The 22,008-nt window shown below is 39.9% G+C and overlaps 2 protein-coding genes across 4 annotated transcripts in view; one reads left to right on the forward strand and one right to left on the reverse strand.

The window, feature by feature from the left end:
- Positions 1 to 22,008, reverse strand: part of CTNNA2 (catenin alpha 2) — a 512,527-nt gene that overhangs the window by 148,966 nt on the left and 341,553 nt on the right. The window contains exon 1 of one of the 3 annotated variants that reach the window (XM_051617318.1): positions 18,624 to 18,655. The exons of the other annotated variants lie outside the window; for them this stretch is intronic. The gene's annotated coding sequence lies outside the window, so the exon portion shown is untranslated. Of the gene's footprint in view, positions 1 to 18,623; positions 18,656 to 22,008 lie in introns of those variants that run through there. 3 annotated transcript variants of the gene reach the window in all.
- LRRTM1 (leucine rich repeat transmembrane neuronal 1) lies at positions 16,844 to 19,698 on the forward strand. The gene is made up of 2 exons (XM_051617343.1): positions 16,844 to 17,445; positions 17,727 to 19,698. Exons 1-2 carry the CDS (start codon positions 17,419 to 17,421, stop codon positions 19,344 to 19,346), a joined length of 1,647 nt encoding a protein of 548 aa, XP_051473303.1. The 5' UTR covers positions 16,844 to 17,418; the 3' UTR covers positions 19,347 to 19,698.

Genomic DNA, 22,008 nt, shown 5'->3' on the forward strand with positions numbered 1-22,008 from the left:
AGCCTGTCCCAGGGCTCTGTCACTCTCACAGCAAATAAGTTTTTTCTGATATTTACATGGAACCTCCTATGTTCCAGTTTGCACCCACTGCCCCTTGTCCTGTCACTGGACATCACTGAACAAAGCCTGGCTCCATCCTCCTGACACTGCCCTGAACATATTTGTAAACACTGATGAGGTTGCCCCTCAGTCTCCTCTTCTCCAAGCTCAAGAGACCCAGCTCCCTCAGCTTTTCCTCATCAGGGAGATGTTCCACTCCCTTCATCATCTTTGTGGCTCTGCCCTGGACTCTTTCAAGCACTTCCCTGTCCTTCTGGAACTGAAGGGCCCAGAACTGGACACAATACTCCAGATGTGGCCTCACCAAGGCAGAATAGAGGGGGAGGAGAACCTCCCTTGACCTACTAACCACACCCTTTCTAATGCACCCCAGGATGCCATTGACCTTCTTGGCCACAAGGGCACATTGCTGGCCCATGGTCATCCTGTGCACCAGGACCCCCAGGTCCCTTTCTCCTACCCTGCTCTCCAGCAGCTCAGCCCCCAACCTGTACTGGTACATGGGGTTGTTCTTCCCCAGATGCAAGACTCTGCACTTGCCCTTGTTGAATTTCAGGAAGTTTCTCCCCGCCCAACTCTCCAGCCTGTCCAGGTCTCTCTGAATGGCAGCACAGCCTTCTGGTGTGTCAGCCACTCCTCCCAGTTTGGTGTCATCAGCAAACACTTATCCAGGTCATTGATGAAAATACTGAACAGCACCAGTCCCAGTACCAACCCCTGAGGGACTCGACTAGTCACAGACCTCCAACTAGATTCTGTCCTATTGACCACAACTCTCTGACTTCTTCCTTTCAACCAGTTCATGATCCCCCTCACTACCTGACCATCAAGAGCACACTTCCTCAGTTTCTCTATGAAGATGCTGTGGGAGACAGTGTCAAATGCTTTACTGAAATCAAGATAAACCACATCTACTGCCCTACCATCATCTCTCCACCTAGTTACTTCCTCATAGAAGGTTATAAGGCTGGTCAAACATGACTTCCCCTTGGTAAACCCATGTTGACTGCTCTTAATGACCCCCTCATCCTTGATATGCCTAGAGATAGTGCCAAGAACAAGTTGTTCCATCACCTTTCCAGGGATGGTGGTGAGGCTGACTGGTCTATAGTTACCCGGGTCCTCCTTCTTGCCCTTCTTGTAGACTGGAGTGACATTTGCTTTCCTCCAGTCCTCAGGCACCTCTCCTGTTGCCCATGACTTAACAAAGATGATGGAGAGTGGCCTAGCAGTGACCTCCACCAGCTCCCTCAGCACCCACGGGTGTATTCCATCCGGACCCGTGGATTTATGGATGTCCAGACTGCTTAACTGATCCCTAACCCACCCAATCCTCATCTACCAAAGCAAACACCTCCTTCATCCTGACTCCTTCTGGGGCTTTAGGGATCTGGGGCTCCTGGGGAGAGTCTGCAGCAGTAAAGACAGAGGCAAAGAAGGCATCAGTGCCTCTGCCTTCTTTCTATCCTCTGTCACCAGGGCACCCACCTCATTCAGCAGTGGGTCTGTATTGCCTCTAGTGTTAGTTCTGTCTGCAACGGATTTGAAGAAGCCCTTTCTATTGTCTTTGACTTCAGATGTTGAGCTCATAGAGACAGGATATATGAAAGTAGTTTGTCTTCTCACAGAACCTTTACAGCTAGAAATGAGCAGATGTCTATATTTCCATAGTAGAATGTTGATGATATTTTTTTTTAGAATGCTATTTCACATTAAAATAAAAGGTAAGAAAATACATAATTGAGCACAAAGGGATTTGTGCATTAAGGGAATGCTTTGCATCATCGAGCTCGATGGGAAAAGCTGTTGCACAATTGAAATGACAAAGATGGGGCTACAGCTGTGGAGGCATCCATTGCATCTGAGCAAAGAGGAAGAAAATCCCTCCAATTGTAACTGCTTGCAGACTTCCTTATTGAAATCACAGAGTTTATTTGTACTTTACAGACTTTCTGGGCAAGCAGAGGAACGAAGCATGTCTCACATTGCTCATTAATGTTATCTAAACTTCCCTTCTCATTACAGGACTCTAAATGCCCTAGAGTTCAGCCCTAGAGTGAGAAGGAGAAAATCTGTTTTGTCCTTCCTGTTTCCTGCCTGTGAGCCTTAGATGGTAACGAAGCAAAGCTGGATAACTTCAGCTCAGGCAAAAAAAATGAGAGAAAAGTAGGAAATCTTGGTGTAGGTGACTTCATCCATCACCGCTGTTAGATGTGGATACTTCCTTCTGCTACACAGTTTCATTAATATAATTATACATGCCATATAATGAGCTTGCTACCTAAAAGCAATTCTTTGACTCACTTAGAAGTGACACCAAAAGGTTTTTTCTGGGTCCATCAATGTTTCATATTGTCATTAATGACTTAGGTGATAGCACATGGAATACGCTTATTAAATTTGGAGGTAACACCAAGCTGAGAAGCACTGAAAGTTCTCCAGAGGGCAGGATAAAAATTCCAAATTATTCTGACAAATTGCACTTATGTGCAAAAAGAAAAAAAAAAAAGAAAAGAAAAAGAAAAAGTAGATGCTCTCCAACAGGGCCCTATGCAAGGTGTTCATTCTGTCAGGAATAACCAGCTACCAAACAGCATGAGTAATAGCTGTGTAGAAAGTCTGCAGGAAAGGTTCCAGGGGCTTTTGTGACTCACAGACTCAACAGGAGTCATCAGTGTTGTTAAACTCTTGGAATTTGAAAAGTGGAGCACTGGGATAGATTTCCTTAAGAAGTCTTCAATTCTGGAGTTTACAGAAGGGGCTGATGTGTGAGGAATGACAAGACTAATGCAGCTTTAGAGCAAAACGATGGACTGGGTGATTGGACTTCTACGAAATTAGAAGATTTATGTCATGATGCCTCACTCAGCTACAGCCAATAGAAAGAATCACATTAAAAAGAGCAGAGAGGATTTTTACCTCTTGTTCATAGTGGTTTCTATTTCTTTAAGAAGATTCAATTAGATGGGGACCTCCAAGTAAAAGATTATTTATAAGGAAGCTCCAAAATACTACTGGGTCTGAAACTCAAAGCTTTTAAGGTACTTCAGATATCCACATTCCATGATTTTGGTGAGGATCCATTTCAGCTCCAGAGGATCTTTAGAAGATCAGAACACATGTTTTTACATTCTGTCAATTCTCCATAATCTAAAAAACAACCAAGACTGAAACCTAACTTATTCTACATTTAAAGTAAAAATATTTTTAAAAGATAAAAATAAAATAAGTACCTAAACTAAGCTCCACTATTGTATTGGACCATTACTGTTTCAAGTGGAAACTAAATGGAGAAAATTTATGCAAAATGTGATATCTCATATCTTGACCAAAATGGCACTTTCATCCTAGGGATTAAATGCAATGTAAGAGAAATGGATCCCAGGGACATGTTTTAGTGGTGGATTTGGCAGTGTTAGGATTATGGTTGGACTCAATGATCTTAAAGGTCTTTTCCAACCTAAATCATTTTATGCTTCTATATATGCTTCATCTATACACTTTTCTATTTCTGGGTATTTTGATTAAACTGACCAGATTGCAAATTCTATATGAAGATGGTTCTTTCATCCTACTATGTGAAAGGTTGTTTCAGCCTTAGAAATGGTCATGAAAAACTTACCCATGGACAGAATTTATTCAGTTGGCCTTGCCATGATGTTGTCTAAACTGGTAGTCTCTAAAATTCTCAAAAATTCCAATAAAAATCCAATACAGAAAAAGCATATTGCAAGAAAGCAAATATATTTTTACAGTCTGCTGTATTTGCAAAACTGCTCTATTTTGTTTTGTAGAGAAACATCTGGAAAATCTACTTTCAAATGAAAAGTAAGGACTGTAGTGTATGATACATAGCAAAAGGAGAAGAATTTTTTTTTTCAATTCTCCAGTTGTTAGGCTAGAAATAAACTGTGGAAATAGTTATATGGAAAATTTCACTGTATATATATATCTATATAAAATTATGTATATTTAATACTGGGCTACAGACATAGCAGTTAAAGTGCAATATTCATTGTAACATTCACCATTTGTTTCAGACTTTAATGGCAACTCTTGGGTAATGTTGCATTTGAAATATCTGAACGTAGCACTCAAGGAAAACCCAGTCAGCAGAGAAAAAAATAAGAATGTGAAAGTGCTTGTGAGCTACCCCAGTAAGGTGCTGGAAGACTTTGTCCATGACAGGCACAAACAAACACCAAACACCTGTCTGTCTATTATCCATTACCAATCTCTTTTTAATATCAAACACCTCTGCATTTTAACAGGCACTTCTGTCTGTAAAAACACTGAAAGAGAACTATTGCTTCTATACTATCATATTTTATAAACTTCACACAATCGTTTTTTAAAACCAGACTGGAAATGGGAAAGTTAGCAATTTGGTTTTGGGATCATAAATCCAAAGGTTTTTCTAAGTCAATATTTTATCTTACCATCAACACAAGCAGATTTTGCAAACTAGAAAAAAACCACAAACCAAACAACCAGTTGTTTTTTCTTCTTGAGGAACTGCATGTTTCAGAAACACTTGCTCATATGATGAGGGTGGTGAAACCCTAATGCAGTCTGCCCAGAGAGGTGGTTGATGCACCATTCCTGGAACCATTCCAGGTCAGGTTGGATGGAGTGCTGAGCAACCTGATGTAGTTGATGTCCCTGCTCACTGGAGGGGGGTTGGACTAGATGACTTTAAAGGTTCCTTCCCACCCAAAACTTTCTATGATCTTAAGCTATGGTCACAGGAGAAGCAATGCTGAACTTCATTGGATTATATATGAGCAAGGATTTGCAGGAGGAAATGGTATTTCCAAACTACCCTTCTCATAAACATCGTGTTCACAGCAGGAAAAGGAGCTGTGGGATTTTTTTTGTTTGTTTGGGTTTGGTTTGTTTGTTTGTTGGATTGATTTCTTTCCCTAATAGGAGCACCACAAAAGTTAGCTTTATGCTTTGTTTTTACTTCATATCTCAGTTGGAAACAACTGGCAACCTGATGCATGAGATCTTCAGGATACACTTCTAAACTGCATTATTCACTGATGTGTGTGGCAATTCCACGGGTTCTTAGTGGAGAAAAAACATACAGTCGTACAGTTTGGGGGGTGGGGGAGATCTTCAAACGTATTCTCTGCATTTACTACTAGGAGCACAAGGTCTTTTCAATACTGGGATAGAATTTTTGATGAAGTGCCTGGTGGCGAATTTGAAATACTAGTCTGGGGCCCCCAGTGAGACATAATTCATTCCAGTAGCTAGAACAAATCTAGCTTCTACAGCCATTCCTCTAAAGTCATTATTGACCCAAGGGAAAATGCTAGCCTTAAGCAAGTTTTAATAAAGACTCTGGTGGAGTAGCTTCTGTAGCACTAAATGGGATAATAAGAAACAAGCCACTTAGCTGCAATAGACCCAGGACCTGTATATAACCCAAAAGTCAGTTTTCTGAGGTTCTTGGGATTCTTTCCAGCAATGAAACAGGCATCTAAAAGAGATTTAATTGCCTTGCCCACTAATTTGTTACATAAAATCCAGTCAGGCTTAAATGGACCAATATTCTGCATGTCCTATCCATGCAGAATTTATTTTAATACTGTTTCTGTGAAGCAAAAACGTCCACAGACTAATCTGGGTCGAAAACCAAGGTTTTTACTAAACCAATAAAAGTGTGAACATCTAAATCTGGCCTTAAACATTGCTCTGCCTTAGAACTTTTTGCAGTTTTTTTTAAACAATAAATGTTTGTGCTGTGAGTCTGTGACCATAAGAGCTGGTATCAGCATCAGTGATGTGGCTGGATGTGGCAGTTTGAAAGCTTCTTAGGCAACTATTGAAAACTCTCTATGGATGAAGGAGGTAAACAACAACAAAATGTAGCAAGTGGCATGTATTCTTCTCAAGTTAGATCTTAAATAAATAAACAAATAAATGAACTATCTCTCACTCTGCCTCTTCTTAACCATCAACTGCAAAATAAAACCTTGCTAGACACAGGGGAAGTGATTTGAAAATTAAAGTACAGTCTTGATACAGAGAGATAGAGAAAGGCTCCTTTGTGTGACTGTTATGAACATTAGTCTCTATCCCAGGCAGAGCAATCACAATCTTTTGTGCCTGTTGTTGATGTCTGGCATTCATTCACAGAGAGAGGCTTTGTTTTACGGCTTCAAGTTCTACAGGCAAGTATTTAAGTTGTGAAAGTCAGTGGAGGAAAACAGAGAAATGGGCTCCTCTGCATTGATGCTTGGGTAATACAATTGATGAGGTGGAATAAAAGCAGAAAGAAGAAGGGATGAATAAAGCAAGGCTTTGAGCAAGTGGGGAATTGGAGAATATTCTCATGTCTGATACAACGCAGTAAAGCCCCGGGGTCCTATTCTTGCCCTCAACCAAGACAAGCCACATCTAGGTGCCATGATCAAATTCACAAAGAAATATAATTTGCACCTTTGAAAGCCTGATGCAGTATTTACTGTGCTTAGGGAAAATAAACACTTTAACATTCAGGATGTGGAGGCACGGACGATATGCTTTACAGCCAAACCATCAAACTTGCAGCCAGAATGCTGTATTTGCAGCAAACCTATTAATTTATTTCACATTAAAAAACTTTTGGGAGCTAATCCTTTTTATGAAAAAACCTAAAATATTTTTGAAGTTATGGGGGAATCAGTGTGTGCTTTATGAGCCAGATGAACTGGTGCTTGCAGGCTTTTTTTTTTTAATTATTATTTTAGGGATTTTTATTTTTTTTTTTCTTTTTGGTACTGTTGAAGTTCAAATCAGATGCTATGTGGTGATTTCAAGAAAAGTAAAATGGAATCACGTTCCTGTGAAACTCGTAGGCATTTACAGAGACGAGATGCGGAGGCGGGGAGGGGGGGGCAAGAAAATATTTCTAGCCTGAATGGAGATAAAACGTCAAGAAGACTGGAGTTGCCATCTACTGGAGTGTGCGCAGAATGACAACTGCTCTGCAAAAATCCTGAACTGAAAGCGTTAGACAGGAACAGTCTAGACTCATTGAATAGTGATCCAGAATTTTAAAAGAAAAAAAAAAATAAATCCAAACCCCACCAAACTATAGAGGAAAACTCCAAAGACAAAGAATTATCCTCCACTCTCAGCTGCTGAGAAGTAGGAAGATAAAACAATCTCATTTTCCTACATTTGTTACCCATATTCTGCAAAAGATCCTGTTTATCACTACTCATCAGAACACAGACAATTCCACTTTCCAGCCTCAAAAGCACAAATGTCAAATCTGAAAGGGAGACAACAGCAATATCTTCAAATACTAGCATCTAATCGCCGCTGCATTTTTAAACCACCCCTTTTTAACACAAGACTATATTATGGAATATCTTCAGTTGATGAAACACTGAGAAACATAAAAATCTTCTTAGAGTTGCTCATCATTAAGGACAGTTACTCAATATTCACTGTGCAGTTCCAATAATATGCAATAAGTTGATATGTGTGAAAAAAGAAGTATTCACTCATTTGTAGATGACTTAAAGTAGATATTTTATTTCCCAAATATGTCTTGCAAAAGTCCTTTTCTTTAAATAAGTAAATTAATAAAATCAGTGTTTACAACTGGACAGACAGACAAACCAGAGCCCTCCAGGGCAGTTCCGAGGAGAAAAGAGAGGAAAAAAGTCCTTAAAATGCTATGAATGAAAATACACCAAATTAACAGGAGACATGATATTGATGACAGCTCCAGCCTGGAAAGGCAGTGCATTTGTAGACATGAGCAGAACAGATCTCACCTCACCAGACCAAAAACTAGTTAAAAACTATCCACATGCACTGGGATCTCTTGAAAGCAGTTTCATGTCTTCTCACATTTACTGAAGATGTTTATTGGTCTCTTACTAAACGCAGACTATGAAGTGACTGGACAGAAGTATCTGACATGTGAACTATCTTATTATGATTAATGGAGTTCAAAAATAAAGGGTTATTTCTCTGGAAAATGTCAGATTGAATAATTACTGGAATTAATCCCAAAGGGCTTCAGAAAAATCTTCTGCCCAGTTTCAAGTCACGTTTTTATCACATTTTTCTTTTAACTAGAGGGCAATCTTTAATTGCAGTTTTAAGTAAAACAAGTACTGTAAGCAATTCATCAAACATTATGAAAAATGATGTATTTCTCTAACAGTCCTTGAAAGCAGCTAATTCTCTTCTTACCCTCATCTCTAGGGAATATAGCAAAATCTAGTCAATAAACAAAATGGTTTTGTTCTGCCTCTGAAACAAAAAAGCACACTGTTCCTGTTTTTCATGCATCAGGTTAAGTATAGAATATCCCAGCACTGGAATATTACTGGCAATATTATTAAGATAATTAGGGAACAGATGATAACATTATTTAGTCTCTTGGATTTCTTAAATCTAATCAGTATTTAATGGATACAACGGTGCCAGCAAATCCAGAAAGACTCAGAGCTGAATGTGTTTCAGGGAAGTATCCCAAGGTCAACATTACTTTGCAGTGCTGCAGATGCATCCAACAAGCTTCACGGTCCAGCAGACTGAGGACCAAGAAAAAGCAGCATGTATCAAAGGGTGGTGTTTTTTTTGTTGTTGCTGTTTGTTTGTTTGTTGTTTTTTTTTTCCCAATACATGTTTTTAGAACTGCTTCCAATAGGATTTTCTTTGGGCAGAAGGTAGAGAAGCAAACACCTTCTGACTTCATGGCTCTGGCACCAGGGAAGATTCTTCCCACTACATTTTCAGTGTCTTCTAATACTCATTGCCTCGATGGCCCTCGTGGCATGACCACAGCTAGAAGTGACTTCTGCTGACCTCATGTCAGGTCCAAGTTCATCTATCAAAACAGGGTGCAGAAAGACAACGTGACCAAACCTCAGTTGCATAGATTACCTATCTGGGAGCACTGTAATACACTAATTCTTGTCTAACAATTACTGCCTTGAAAACTCAAGCTGTGTTGATTATTATCATATTCATTAGGACACAGCAAAAGACAGTCCATGCTGGGCATTGTGCAGGGGCACAGGAAGAGACAATCCCTGAAATTAAGAGCTGGAAACAGGAAAAAACTTCTAAATTTAGGAAGAAAAGGGCATAGAACAAGCAAAAAAACCCACAACTATGTACAATCAGAAGAAGCAAAGAGAGGATCCGGACATGTGGTACTGCTTCCAGGACTAAGTATCTTGTTTGAAGCTTGGTATCTTTAATGCCTCTCTGGTCAGACACAGCTTGTTCCAGGTTTTTAAGTGCAGAAATGATGCCAGTTTGCCACTCTCACTCCACTTCTGATTTCTGGTGGTGTATTTGGCAGCCACTGTCATAGCCTGGATAATCACCTGCGGATTCCCCAACTGGGCCCCTACTGAGCGACGTACCTGCCAATGCCAGGACATGTTCTGGGGGCTAAAGCATAATGATGAAGGAGATTTGGGAGCAGCTTCTCTGCCCATTATCCCCAGGGCTGGGGGGAGAAGGGGAATCACTGGGTACAACAGGCTGTGGGACATGCACCCTCAGCCAGCATTCCTAGGCCACACCAAAGAGCTGCATCTTTAGGAGTTTCCCCCCAGTGATTTCCCACATCTTTAGGACATAATCATGAAAAATGGTTATTGTCCATAGCCAAGTGTGCAACCTACAGCATCCACTTACATTTCTACAGAGAAAAATCTCTGAGTAATGGGGAAAGAACTACAATGTATCTTGAGCCACAGGCATTTCAGATACTGACCTTTGATTTTGATTTAGAGTCTCTAACTAATAAAGCTTGGCTCTACACCAAAGCTGAAGAAGAAAATCAAGCACACTCTTGTCAAATTATAATTAATTTGCACTACAAAAAAAGAGCAGAAGTAAGCCAAGTGTTTTTTAAAAATGGTCTCTAGAATTCAAAACACAGTAAAATGTCCTATATCTTGAAAAACAGGCTGATCTCTTCCTGTCTTTTCAAGTTGATTACGCATCTTTCCACTCATTTAAAATATAAATTGAGTTTTAAGAAACAATAAGGTCATTTCACATGAATATTAATGATTCAAAATTACAGCAGCAGGAGAGAAAATACTACTCTGAAACATACCTGAAGTAGACCCTACAACTTTGTTACTATTTGCCCACCAAATCTGCTGCCCACCTTTAAAAATATATCTAGCGTGAGGGTAATTTACATACATAATATTGCATGTATGCTGAGAACGTGATTTGCAGATGCTTTCTCTAGCTTTGGAGGTAAATCTAGGATCTTTGGATATGTTATTAGAATTTACCATACCTTTCTATATGTTTATTGAGATAAAGGAGCAAGGCAAAGTTTTGATTACATTGTACATTTCTTCCTTACAAGACATAAACAGTCTTTAGCACAGACACATAAATACATTGAAATAGAACCAAGAAAGAGTCAGGAAGGCCCATTTCAAAGACTACCATTGGATCTCACAAAATTGAATTAGCTGTTGAACAAAGCTGAGTTTCTAAGATTACACATACACCACAAACCACCCCCACCCTCTGAAACTGTTCAGTATTGCCTCAGGATTTCTAAGTTGTTTGGAAAAAAAAAATACTAAAAAAGTCAAGTTATTATTTCTTTCTTTCTTTCTTTTTTAGAAGAGATGACTATCTTTTGTTATGCCTTTAAATATGTCCTTTTGAGACTCCTGACCTGTGATTATTGCTCTTAGACATTACATCAGTTGCAAAAAATACGTAATGAAGCCATAAATATTTCAGGTAGTCAACAAACCATCTTTTGTAAGTTTGCAAAACCACAATGACTTCTATCTTAAATATGAGTCTTCAACCTGGTTTCTGCATTATTACTTCTATGTATGAGCTAATGATTCAGATTCCCTCTAATGTCCCAATAAAATGCAATGCACAAGCAACCAGGATTTCAACAAATTGTATCCTGCATTTGCCCTTCAGATTATGGATAACATCAGAGCAGAAGGATGGAAATAAAAATCCTGCCTTCTCCATCTGCCAAAATATACCAAGAAGCACATGTAACTGAGAATAATACAGTCTGCCAGTGATCTGATTGCCTGTTTGCTATAGGCTCTTTGCTACTGTCCAATGCAGGCACGTTCCATGACTGCATTATCTACCTCATATTGTTCAGGCCTTCAGTAAATCCAGGCCTCAAATCTAAGAACAGGTAAAGTTCTCCAAAAGCAGAGACTCCCTGTAAAACTCCTTTCAGAGTCAATTCAAATGGTGTCCTCTATGATGGAGAATTCAATAAAAGGCTTTATTTGATTCCAAAATACTAGTTTAGTGCTAACTTTATCACCCACCTATATTTCTTGTGATCATTTATCTACAAAGGCCAGCATAAGGTCTGTTATCTTTTCTGATTGTGCTTTAAAATGCATTTGGAAAGCAGCAAAAGAAACAGATTAAGAACAATTGATTGTTTAATACCGAGAAGAACAGATTTTCTGCTCTGGGAAAATTTTCCAAGAGCAGTTCATCCATTTATTAAAAGACTTTCCAGGAGACTGCCAGGAAGAGCTTTTAACTTGTTCATCCTGGCTTTTAATAATTGATTTCATAAATTCCTCTCAATTCCCTCTACTTCACTTTGAAAGTCTGTAAAGTGTTTACTGCCACTGAAGTCGTGTTGTTGATAAATAGGGTGCACTGCTTGGCATCAGGAAGGCCATCCCACATGAACACAAATGCCTTCTCCACAGCAGGAGTTTGTTGGCATGGCTATGCCTGTATCCCCGGGTGGGACTTATTCTCAGAGAAGCACACAAAATGCCAGTACGTGATGGACACATGATGGGCTTAGGACCATAACCAATTTGGCCACAGGGAAGACTTTTCACAGTGCTGTCCAACCCGGCTATTCTGTCACTTTGTGATGTATTCATTCATGGTGATATCATCATCCAGCCTCTTACAGGCTTGATGAATCAGAGGAAGTACACCAAAATCAACCAACTAACCATCCAGCCATTCCATCAGCTGCAATGGCATCAATAGCCATCTTGGTTTAGCTACATCCATGTGAGAACAAAGTCCTTTCAGTAAAAGAGAACCTCGAAACTCAAATAAAAGACCATTTTGCATTATAGTCTATTCAGAAATAATCCTTCCAGATCAACTATTAACAGTGGAAGAGGGAAAAGCAGGTGTATTCAAGTGTATGGATAAGCTGTGGCCCTCTTGCTCTTAAGCTAACTGGAAATCAATTACAGCTCATTTGCTGGCACCTCCAAAAAATGCTTTGGAAGGTCTTCAGGTGAACCTTTCTGGAGTGTCTGGCTTAAGCACTTCTGAAGGTGGAACTAATCAATTTCCAATTAAATATGACTACCTAAAACTTTCACAATTGCTAATCATTGCACTCTACACATGCTTCCTCCAAGACTTCCGAAGACGCTTTTAGAGATATAAATTAGCAAGAGTTAATTGAAAACTGAGGTTTAAATTTCCACATTGCCTATAAACCAGGAGCTCCAACAACCAGGTAACTTGACTGTAACACAGCAGTCTTTGCTTAACCAGACTGCTGCACGATCTTCAGCAATGTGCTGATTAATCACAAAAGGATAGTTTTAACTTGTTGCTGTTTCTCCATTATACCTGGACATTGACAACCAATAGCTCTGTCTAGAGCTTGACAGCACATCCAGAAATCCATAGGCAATTTCACAGCTACTTAAGAGAGTCAGTAACTCTTCAGTTTATTCAAGTAGTCTAGCAGTAATGAATGGAGGAGAGAGACACTTCTTCTTCCCACTGATATATTTTCCTAAAAATTGACATTTCTGCACTGCATTGACAGTTCTGCACACTTATAGAGGGGTGCATGACTACCTGCTATTGACTATGGCTGATGATGAGAATGGAGTGTCTCTAATGAGAGAGAAAAGTGTTTATCACACTGCCAAAAACAGTAAGACTATTTACATACAAATATCTGTTATCTAAAGGTAGCAACAAATCCAATGTGTCCGTTTTGCCCTGCAATAATTTAATGGTAGTTATCATTATTACTTTGACATCTTGAATCATCAGGAGTACTTTGTTCACAAGCTAGGGTAATATAGTGCATTTTTATATTTGCTAAAAGAGGCATGTTATATAGGTGATTAATTTCTTATCAGCTGAAACCCTGAATTCTATATAAAAGGGACAGGCAGCCAAATGCCAGGGTTGCCTGAGATATAAACACTAGATAAATAACAGGTTTAATTTGCTTTACTTGAAGTTATGTCTTTTTCTTCCCTTTTCTGTTTTTAAATATGTCCTTTATACAAAATGCCATGGTTCAGTGCACTTGAAAATTAAAGACTACCATGTAAGATCAAGGTTTGAGTCTGTCCATTCATGAAAGGAAATTAAAATCACCACTAAAAGTTCCACTTTTTATTATACTGACAGAAACCATGCAGAAAATACCAGAAGGAAGAATATATTCAGTATTTAATATACTGTTTTGTCTTATTTTGTTAGTTAATATATTAAAACATGTACGTATGAACAGTTAGACATTAGTGGCCAGATTCTGATCTTATTGACTCTGTCCTAACCCCTGGATTTCAAACTCAGGCAGGTTAAATGTCTAGGTACTAACAGTAATGCCCTGCAAGACAAGGCTTTAGTATGAAATGATTCTGAGGCTAGTTAAATGATATGTGACATAAATCTGAACACAATAGTAAAAATGTGTAGACTAAATAAATTTAAAAATGTTTTTCTTTTTCAATCTGACCAGTTTTGGAAATCTCTGTAGGGTGCTGCCAGGGAATTGCACTCATCATGACTCCAAGAAATACCTTCCCAGCTAAATTTTCCAAAACTTTACTTGTATTGTTCTTCTGTAACCTACTTTACATTGATGTAATCTATCTCCTTTAAACACATATAAACTTAGTTTACACTCTCAAACTGTTTTGTAACAGCACATTTAATAAAGCTAATTTAAATCTGCTAATTCATAGAGATTTGCCAGAGGCTTTGAAACTTCAGAAAATGTGTAAACTTAACAGTTTGCCTGTGATAACAGCTCAGAGAGTGGAAATTAAGCCCTTTGCATTACAATCATGTTTGAAGTGGATTCCTAGTTTTATTGAGGGGGAAAAAGTACATTTCAAAAATATGGGAAAAAAAAAGCCAAACCAAGCAAATTTACAAAAGATATTTCAGACATACATTGAACCAAGTTTGTCTTTTCAGATCTCTGTGCCACCATGCTAGAATTTGGTCCCCACTGCCTCAACATCACAGCCCCAAATACATGCCTAGCTATCGCATTTGAAGACTACCTGGATTCTATTTTACAAACAAATTTTGGACAAATAAGAGCAGGGTCTCTTCTGCAACAGAGCTCTGACAGATCTGCGAGGTAACGTGCTTAGGGCCATTAATTCTGGGTTCCTAATTCTAGTTGTCAGTCTTCCAGCTGATGCTATATAGGTTTGGTGCTGTCTGCTCTAATTTCTACCTCTGGAAAGCAAATGATAATAGATTATATGCCAGGGAGGGAATAGGCAGATTGGTTAGGATCCAGGCTGTATCCCAGGTGGTGGGAAGAAGCAGGAGTGAAAAAAAAATTACTCAGCTCTTCACAGTGATGTATCAGGGAGCTTCATCTCTGCTAGAGGAATTATTCACTTTATACATAGAATTTAGATGGTACCTAAGTGATCATTATCATCATCTGATTTGCAGAAATTGTCAGCTGTCCTTGAAGACATAATTGAAATTTTTAAGGCTACTGTTGTAGATCTCTCCCCAGATTGTTGTATGGGAGAGGAAATTAAGCCCTACCCCATGAAAACTTATAGGGTGGCTGCCTTTTAAGGGATACAACCTTATTGCTTTGAGCCTGTAAAGTTCAAGTTATATTTTCAATTTATTTCTTTCCTGCTAATTGCATCAAAATATTCAGAAATGCAATTTGGACTATATTCTTGGCCAAGACTTTTTTTTTCCAGTCTTTTATTTCCCGCTTCAGTGCTCTTTCTCTTAGTTCTGTCATTGCTTTCCCTCCTGCTTTTGGGTACTGAGAAACAGAATTAAGGTGTACTGCAACCAGTGGACACTTGCATAAACAGCCTGCTTTGAATAAAACAGCTTGATCCTGGGAGAGTAAAACCACATGCAGCTTTCCTGCCTGAATACCAAAACATACAAGAGGTTCATATACTAGTAAAGCATCACGTTTTTTTTGCTTTCAGACCACTAAAAGTCAAGGGCTGTGAATAGCAGAAAAAATGTGAATAAACTGAATCAGGAGCATAAAAAGCACATTGATTCCCAGGTCTGAAACCACAGTTCAAGTGGTTTAGATTTGTCATTTATTTAAGACCTTTTTCTGGCAAATCCATTTGTAATGAATCTCCTTCCCACATTTTTATGCACGAGAGTTTAAGTTTTCCAGGACTTCTGTAAAACAAGTTTTACTGCATGAAATGACTGCATTGCTTGATCTCTACCAGCACACACACACACACAGAGCACCCAGCCACACTCAAACCAAACCAACAGCTCCAGGATTTCATCGCTCTGCAACAGACACTTCAAAAAGACTTTTTTAAAAATAAATTATTAATTCAGTTGTGAAAAGGAAAGCAAAATATAATGTTTTTGCCCTGCCTCCAGCATTTCACAACTGATGTTGCCTTAAAATTAGCACCATCTTCTGCAGTACTTGCATTTCCATGTGAAACTTCTTCGTAGAGGACTGATGCAGAACGGTGAGCTGTCAGCTCTGATCGCACTCACCAGCACAAGGGCTTTCGACTCTATTTCATAATAGGAAAAGATGGCCAGGGTTTTCCTGACAGAACTCTTGTATATTTTTCAGTCAGTCAAAATGACAGAGAGAGCTCATTGTCGAAGCTCTTCCCAGAAATAGTGAGGACTGCAAATTATCAGGCAAGGATTGTCTTTTGGTTCACGGAGCAAAAACCGACACAATCTGCAGAACTTCGGAACTGACAGGGTTTTAAACCCCTTCTTTGCCCGCTGCTGACATGGGCAGAGCAACCTACGTGTTGATCTTATTCCCAAAGCACAGCAATCTTTATCCTGCAAGAATTATACTTTTGTGTGCTGTGGCACCCACTGCAAAGAAAAAAAGAAAAAAAAGAAGAAAAAGAAAAAAAAAAAAGAAGAAAAAAGCCTTTAGGGAAGGCATGTGCTGAACACACACAAAATGTGCAGGATGGAAAAAGACCAAATGTAATTAAAGCTTATATGAAATCAGACATTCCTATTTGCAGAGCTCTGGCTGCATTTCTATGAGAAAGAATGCACAGAATTTCAAATCATGCTCTATTTACACAATGTCAGAATAAAACCACATTTCCAAACCACCACCCCCCCCGCTCCCCCCACCCCGACTCCCTCCCTCCCAAGACTCCAAAAGGCAAATCTCATCATCAGAATTAGAGAGGAGGAAAAGCAATCCAAGGATCCTGGTTTACATATTCCTTCCCAAACCAAGAAATCAAGTATCTCAATCAAGAAATCAAGTATCTGCCTCTCTCAGCTAATAGTTTATAGATCCAGAGTTTAAACGAAAGCAAAAATAATAATAATAATAATACTAATAAAAAACCCTAATTCTCAAGCTTCCTACTTAGCACTGCCTCTCTCGTGATGATTTGTGCTGCTGTGTGTGCGTGCCCGTTTGAGAAACGGCGAGATAGGCTTAAAGTATTTTCCATTTCATCAAAGAGCATCTATTACTTTCCTGGTTCGCTCCAATGTTGGTTTTATGCCCACCCCTTTTCAATCTGCCCATGGCTGCGATGCACAGTGCAGGCGTACAATCCTGAGCAGCTTACGACACTCAGTGAACACTGGGTGCCTCTGCATGCTCTAGCAACACACTGCTCAGCTGAAGGGAAGGGATTCTTGCTGTCTCTCTCTGCTCTAAGCATCACCTCACAAGCAAAGCGAACAAAGAATGGGAAATAAAGCTGCCCTTAGCCGGTCAGTGAATGAATGGTAATTTCTCTATTGGAGTAAAGGTTGTGCCGGTCACTGGTCGTTGCAAATGATGGACATTAAACAGATTGACAAATCCTGTGGAGTCGTTAGTAAAGAGTTTGGAGTTTTTTTCACGCCACAGTGTTAACTGCAGAGGAAAGGACAGAGGGAGAAGGAGAAGATCAAGCTCATGCACATAGTTCTGAAACTTGCAGGTCCTAGGAGTCAGCTAAAAAGCTAGCTGGACAAGCCTTTCGCTCTTTGAGCAGAAGCGAAGTGAGACATTGTGAGCTTGCCAGCCTTGCACAACATTGAAAGGGACTGAATTTGTAGCACAGAGGGGTCTTTTTTAGCTCTGCATATAATTAGTCCAAACACAAAGGAAGCAACTGAATGGAGGTTGTCACTCTCTGGAAAAGGGTGGGTAAGACACTTTTTAATTAAATTCTTTCATGAAGAAAGATTTTTTTTTATTTATTTTTTTTTTGTCTTTGCTGCAGCGTTTAACATGAACAAAATCACTATCATTTTACCTTTGAATGTCTGTGAACTTTAATGCTGCACAGCTCCTGCATGCTGTAAAGTGAAATATTTGCCTCTGTGTTTGTTCTGTTTGCTGTTTTGCTTTGGTTTTCTGGCTTTGTTTTGCTGGGGTTCTATTTTTATTATTTTTTTTTTCCCTGAAATAAACTATGATGTAGAATTTGAAAAGATTCAATGGACATTCTCAAGCAAATTTGGAAATATTCTTGCTAATGGATTTCCTTCTTATTGGTCTCTGTTTAAACTGGCTGCTGAGGAAGCCCCCGGGGTTGATATTGTGTACGCTGGGTATCTTTTCTAAAATGCTTCCAGCCGTGAATAGTGGGTGTCCACAGCTCTGTCGGTGTGAGGGCAGGCTTTTGTACTGTGAATCACTGAATCTTACAGAGATGCCTCGCAACCTGTCGGGCATGATGGGCTTGTCTCTGCGGTACAACAGCCTTTCAGAGCTGCATGATGGACAGTTCACAGGGTTAATGCAGCTCACGTGGCTCTATCTGGATCACAATCACATTTGCTCAGTGGAGGGGAATGCCTTTCAAAAATTGCGGCGAGTTAAAGAGCTCACCCTGAGTTCCAACAAAATAACCCAACTGCCCAACACCACTTTCCGACCCATGCCAAACTTGCGCAGTGTGGATTTATCATACAACAACCTACAGTCTTTGGAGCCCGACCTGTTTCACGGGCTGAGAAAACTGACAACTTTGCACATGCGGTCGAACGCCATCAAGTTCGTGCCGGTGAGAATTTTTCAGGACTGTCGCAGCCTGAAGTTTCTAGACATAGGATACAATCAGTTAAAGAGCCTGGCTCGAAACTCTTTTGCAGGCTTGTTCAAACTCACTGAGCTGCACCTCGAGCACAATGACTTGGTGAAGGTGAATTTAGCCCATTTTCCCAGGCTCATCTCCCTGCACTCTCTCTGCTTGAAAAGGAATAAAGTTACCATCGTCGTCAACACCTTGGACTGGATATGGCAACTGGAAAAAATGGATCTCTCCGGCAACGAAATCGAGTACATCGAACCTCATGTTTTCGAAAGCGTACCTCACCTCAAGTCCCTGCAGCTGGACTCCAACCGGCTGACCTACATCGACTCCCGAGTCCTCGACTCCTGGAAGTCCCTCACTAGCATCAGCCTTTCTGCCAACGCCTGGGACTGCAGCCGCAACGTTTGCGCCCTGGCCTCCTGGCTGAGCAACTTCAAGGGTCGCTCCGACAGCAACCTGCTCTGTGCCACCCCGGAGTACGCCCAGGGCGAGGACGTGTTGGACGCGGTGTACGCTTTTCACTTGTGTGAAGATGACCCAGACCCAACCAGTGCCAACACCTTCGCCCCGGTAACCAACGACAGCGACCAAACGTCCAGCTACGGCTCAGCCACCGCCACCTACGACGTGCAGGACAGCCAAGGGGACCCAACAATCTACGCCATCACCGTCACCATGCCTGGCGAGAACTCGGAGAATGCCGTGCAGATTCACAAGGTGGTGACGGGGACCATGGCACTGATTTTTTCCTTCCTCATCGTGGTTTTAGTGTTGTACGTCTCCTGGAAGTGCTTTCCAGCCGGCTTAAGGCAACTAAGACAGTGCTTTGTAACACAGCGCAGAAAGCAGAAGCAAAAACAGACCATGCATCAAATGGCTGCCATGTCAGCCCAGGAGTATTACGTTGATTACAAACCCAACCACATTGAGGGAGCCCTGGTGATCATTAATGAGTATGGATCTTGCTCCTGTCACCAGCAGCCAGCGAGGGAATGCGAGGTGTGATTTTCCTTCTGGGATTTAAACAGTGTGCAACCAAATAACAGCGTGCAGGCAGACAGTGGCACGGGGTGGGGGGGGGTGGGAGTTTGCTGTGCTTTGCTGGTGATTTCTGACGTGCTCCTCTGCCAAAATTGTTACAGAGGGGCTGTCAAAAAGACTTGATATTTTAGCTTTATCGTGTCTTAAAAAAAAAAAATAAATCTTCAGGACAGTCAATCTTGAGATTTCATATGCTAATACTCCCTTTGAAGATCTGTCAATATTCAGGAATCTGAGAGTGTAAAAAGGTACCAATTATTGATCTTTTGTAAACTAAGAAAACTGTTTAAAATAAAAAAAAATAGCATTTATAGTTTTTACAGACTGGTGTATATTACATGAATTGCTCCCTGTATACAAAATGCAACAGTTTAACCTTTTTCTCTCTTCATACTGAGTGTTGAAATTAAAGACTAGGAGCAAAGAAGCCACATAAAATAGCAAGCTTAAAATTAACCAGATGGCTTCACATTGTAATTAGTACACATTCACTTACATCATGTTACTGAAAATATGAAGCATGACACTGGAATTGAATTTTTGTTCATGTGTTACCTGTAACTGGATGTCAGTTTAACAAGGAGCCAGTGCACCCCAGAGAGCCTAAAGTTTTGACCACGTCCCTGGGACAGGATTTCTGAGGATTTTTAAGAACACTTCACTTGTTAGTTGCTGTAAGATCCCTACAAACTGCACCATAACCCCTAAAAGTATTTTGTATCAAAACTGATCCTATTGCAAAAGTCTCACTAAAAACAAAATGAACAACGAACAACACCCAAAAAAGACGAAACACTGCCAAAAAAAGTGCCCGTCATCATTCTCTTTAAAACAAAAAAGACAAAAACCCCCTCAAATTTAAGGGCTTTTATTGGTGTTTCCCACTAATATGCTTGTTTTGAGATGTGCTAAGAGCAAAGTAACCCTGGTTTTGGGCACTGTGGTGAATGGAGAAGAGCAGTTTGGTGCTCTGTGGTGAAACCTGTGAGTGTTTCCAGCTGTGACACTGTCAGAAAAGACAGAGATATTAGAACATACTTCTGGGACCTGTAGAAGCTGCTAGCAAAGCCTATCCCATGGCCCCCACTCTCACCACCAGCCTTCACTAACAAAACAACCCTCAGATCTCAGCAAAGGCTGAAGGGATACTAACCCTCCTGAATAATGACTGAGAAATGGAATTTGATGGGTATGAGCAGTGATTTAATAATGTAGACTCACACAGCTGTTTTACTGGACTGCCCTGAAATAAAGGTTTCCTTTCCTTGCATTTTGGATTTTTCATTCCAGTATGTGCACAACCTACTGAATGATCTTTTCAACAACTCCTCTCACACTAATGAAGATGAGGTAGGCTTTAGAACCTCAGGCAGAGCATCCTGGCATTTTCTTCATACAGCTTTACATGCTAATAAAATGTTACGGATAAACCATTGGGCAACATTTCTATGCTCTGTACATATTTCTTGATACTTAGGTAACCACTGATAGAGGATAAATTCAGAAATGTAACATATATTTTAATATAACACAGTTGATTTGCTTTTCATAGCATCAAAGTGCCTCCTACTCTTAAAAGGCTAAAGCAGACTTACAAAGCAGAGGGAGACTAGGCTCAGAAGAAACCATTTTTTTTTTCCTGCACAGCAAGTTTTAGCCATCAATTTTAAACATAAAGAGTGAATTTTTTTTCTGACACTATTTTTAAAGATTCAGATCTCATTTTCTTCTATTTGGTACAGCTCAATCTGTTTAATATGAAATATGATGATAGCCTCTTAACCAAAATTTTTATTTGGTGAGACTATAATGTCATCTGTGAAAGCAATGGGATTATGTATTGGGAGAGGATATTTTTCATAAGAAATTAAATTTAAATAACAGCTGTTTAATTAAAGCCACTGAAAATTCACCCACAACTTTGAAACAAGCTAGCACTGTTAATATTAGGCTTTTCCCTCTTTAAATAAATGCACATTCCTGTTTCTATGCCTCAGACCTACAAGGAGCTCATCCATCCTGAAACTCCCAAGAGACCTGAGGGGCTGAATGTATGAACCTGACAGTGAGGACAGAGAGTAGGGAAGGAGCCCCTTGTCTCTTCAGGTGTCTGATCATATTTTAAGAGAAAATATTGAAAACTGAGGGCCAACCTACATATATTTTCCCCATTAAACCCTTATCTGAAATCAATAGGGGCTTTGAACAGTGAAAAATTGGCTCTCTTGACTTTGAACTATGTTCTATGTTCCTCAAATCAACATGCAGCACTGCAGCCAGAAGGACTGGTTACAGCTAGTTGCCAGGAAGCTTCCCAAACCAAGCAAGATGGTTAAAAATACTGTCTGCATATGCTAAAAAAGATATGAATTAGCTTTATTTCTATAGTGACTCCTTGTTGCTATAAGGAAATGTATCCGTCCAGTCATGGTTTTGCCATTGGAAATGTGATGCAAGACACACACCGACACCCAATCATCCCGTGGTTGTATTTCTATGTATTTTTAGCATAGATGTGGGTTGTATATTAAACACACTAGTGATTGCACCCCTCTGGAATTTTTCCTGCTGTTTATTGATGTTAGCAAACCTCAAGCTAGGTCTGCAAAGATTCGAGCAATTCCAC

The sequence above is a fragment of the Apus apus genome, chromosome 4, assembly GCF_020740795.1.
Source record: "Apus apus isolate bApuApu2 chromosome 4, bApuApu2.pri.cur, whole genome shotgun sequence".
In the NCBI taxonomy this organism is placed as follows: Eukaryota; Metazoa; Chordata; class Aves; order Apodiformes; family Apodidae; genus Apus; species Apus apus.

What these genes read in the sequence shown, in the direction of transcription:
- LRRTM1 (XM_051617343.1), top strand. Translation starts at nt 17,419, where the DNA reads ATGGAGGTTGTCACTCTCTGGAAAAGG. An exon ending in TTGTCACTCTCTGGAAAAGG is followed by an intron (nt 17,446 to 17,726) that starts GTGGGTAAGACA and finishes ACTATGATGTAG; the next exon opens with AATTTGAAAAGATTCAATGG.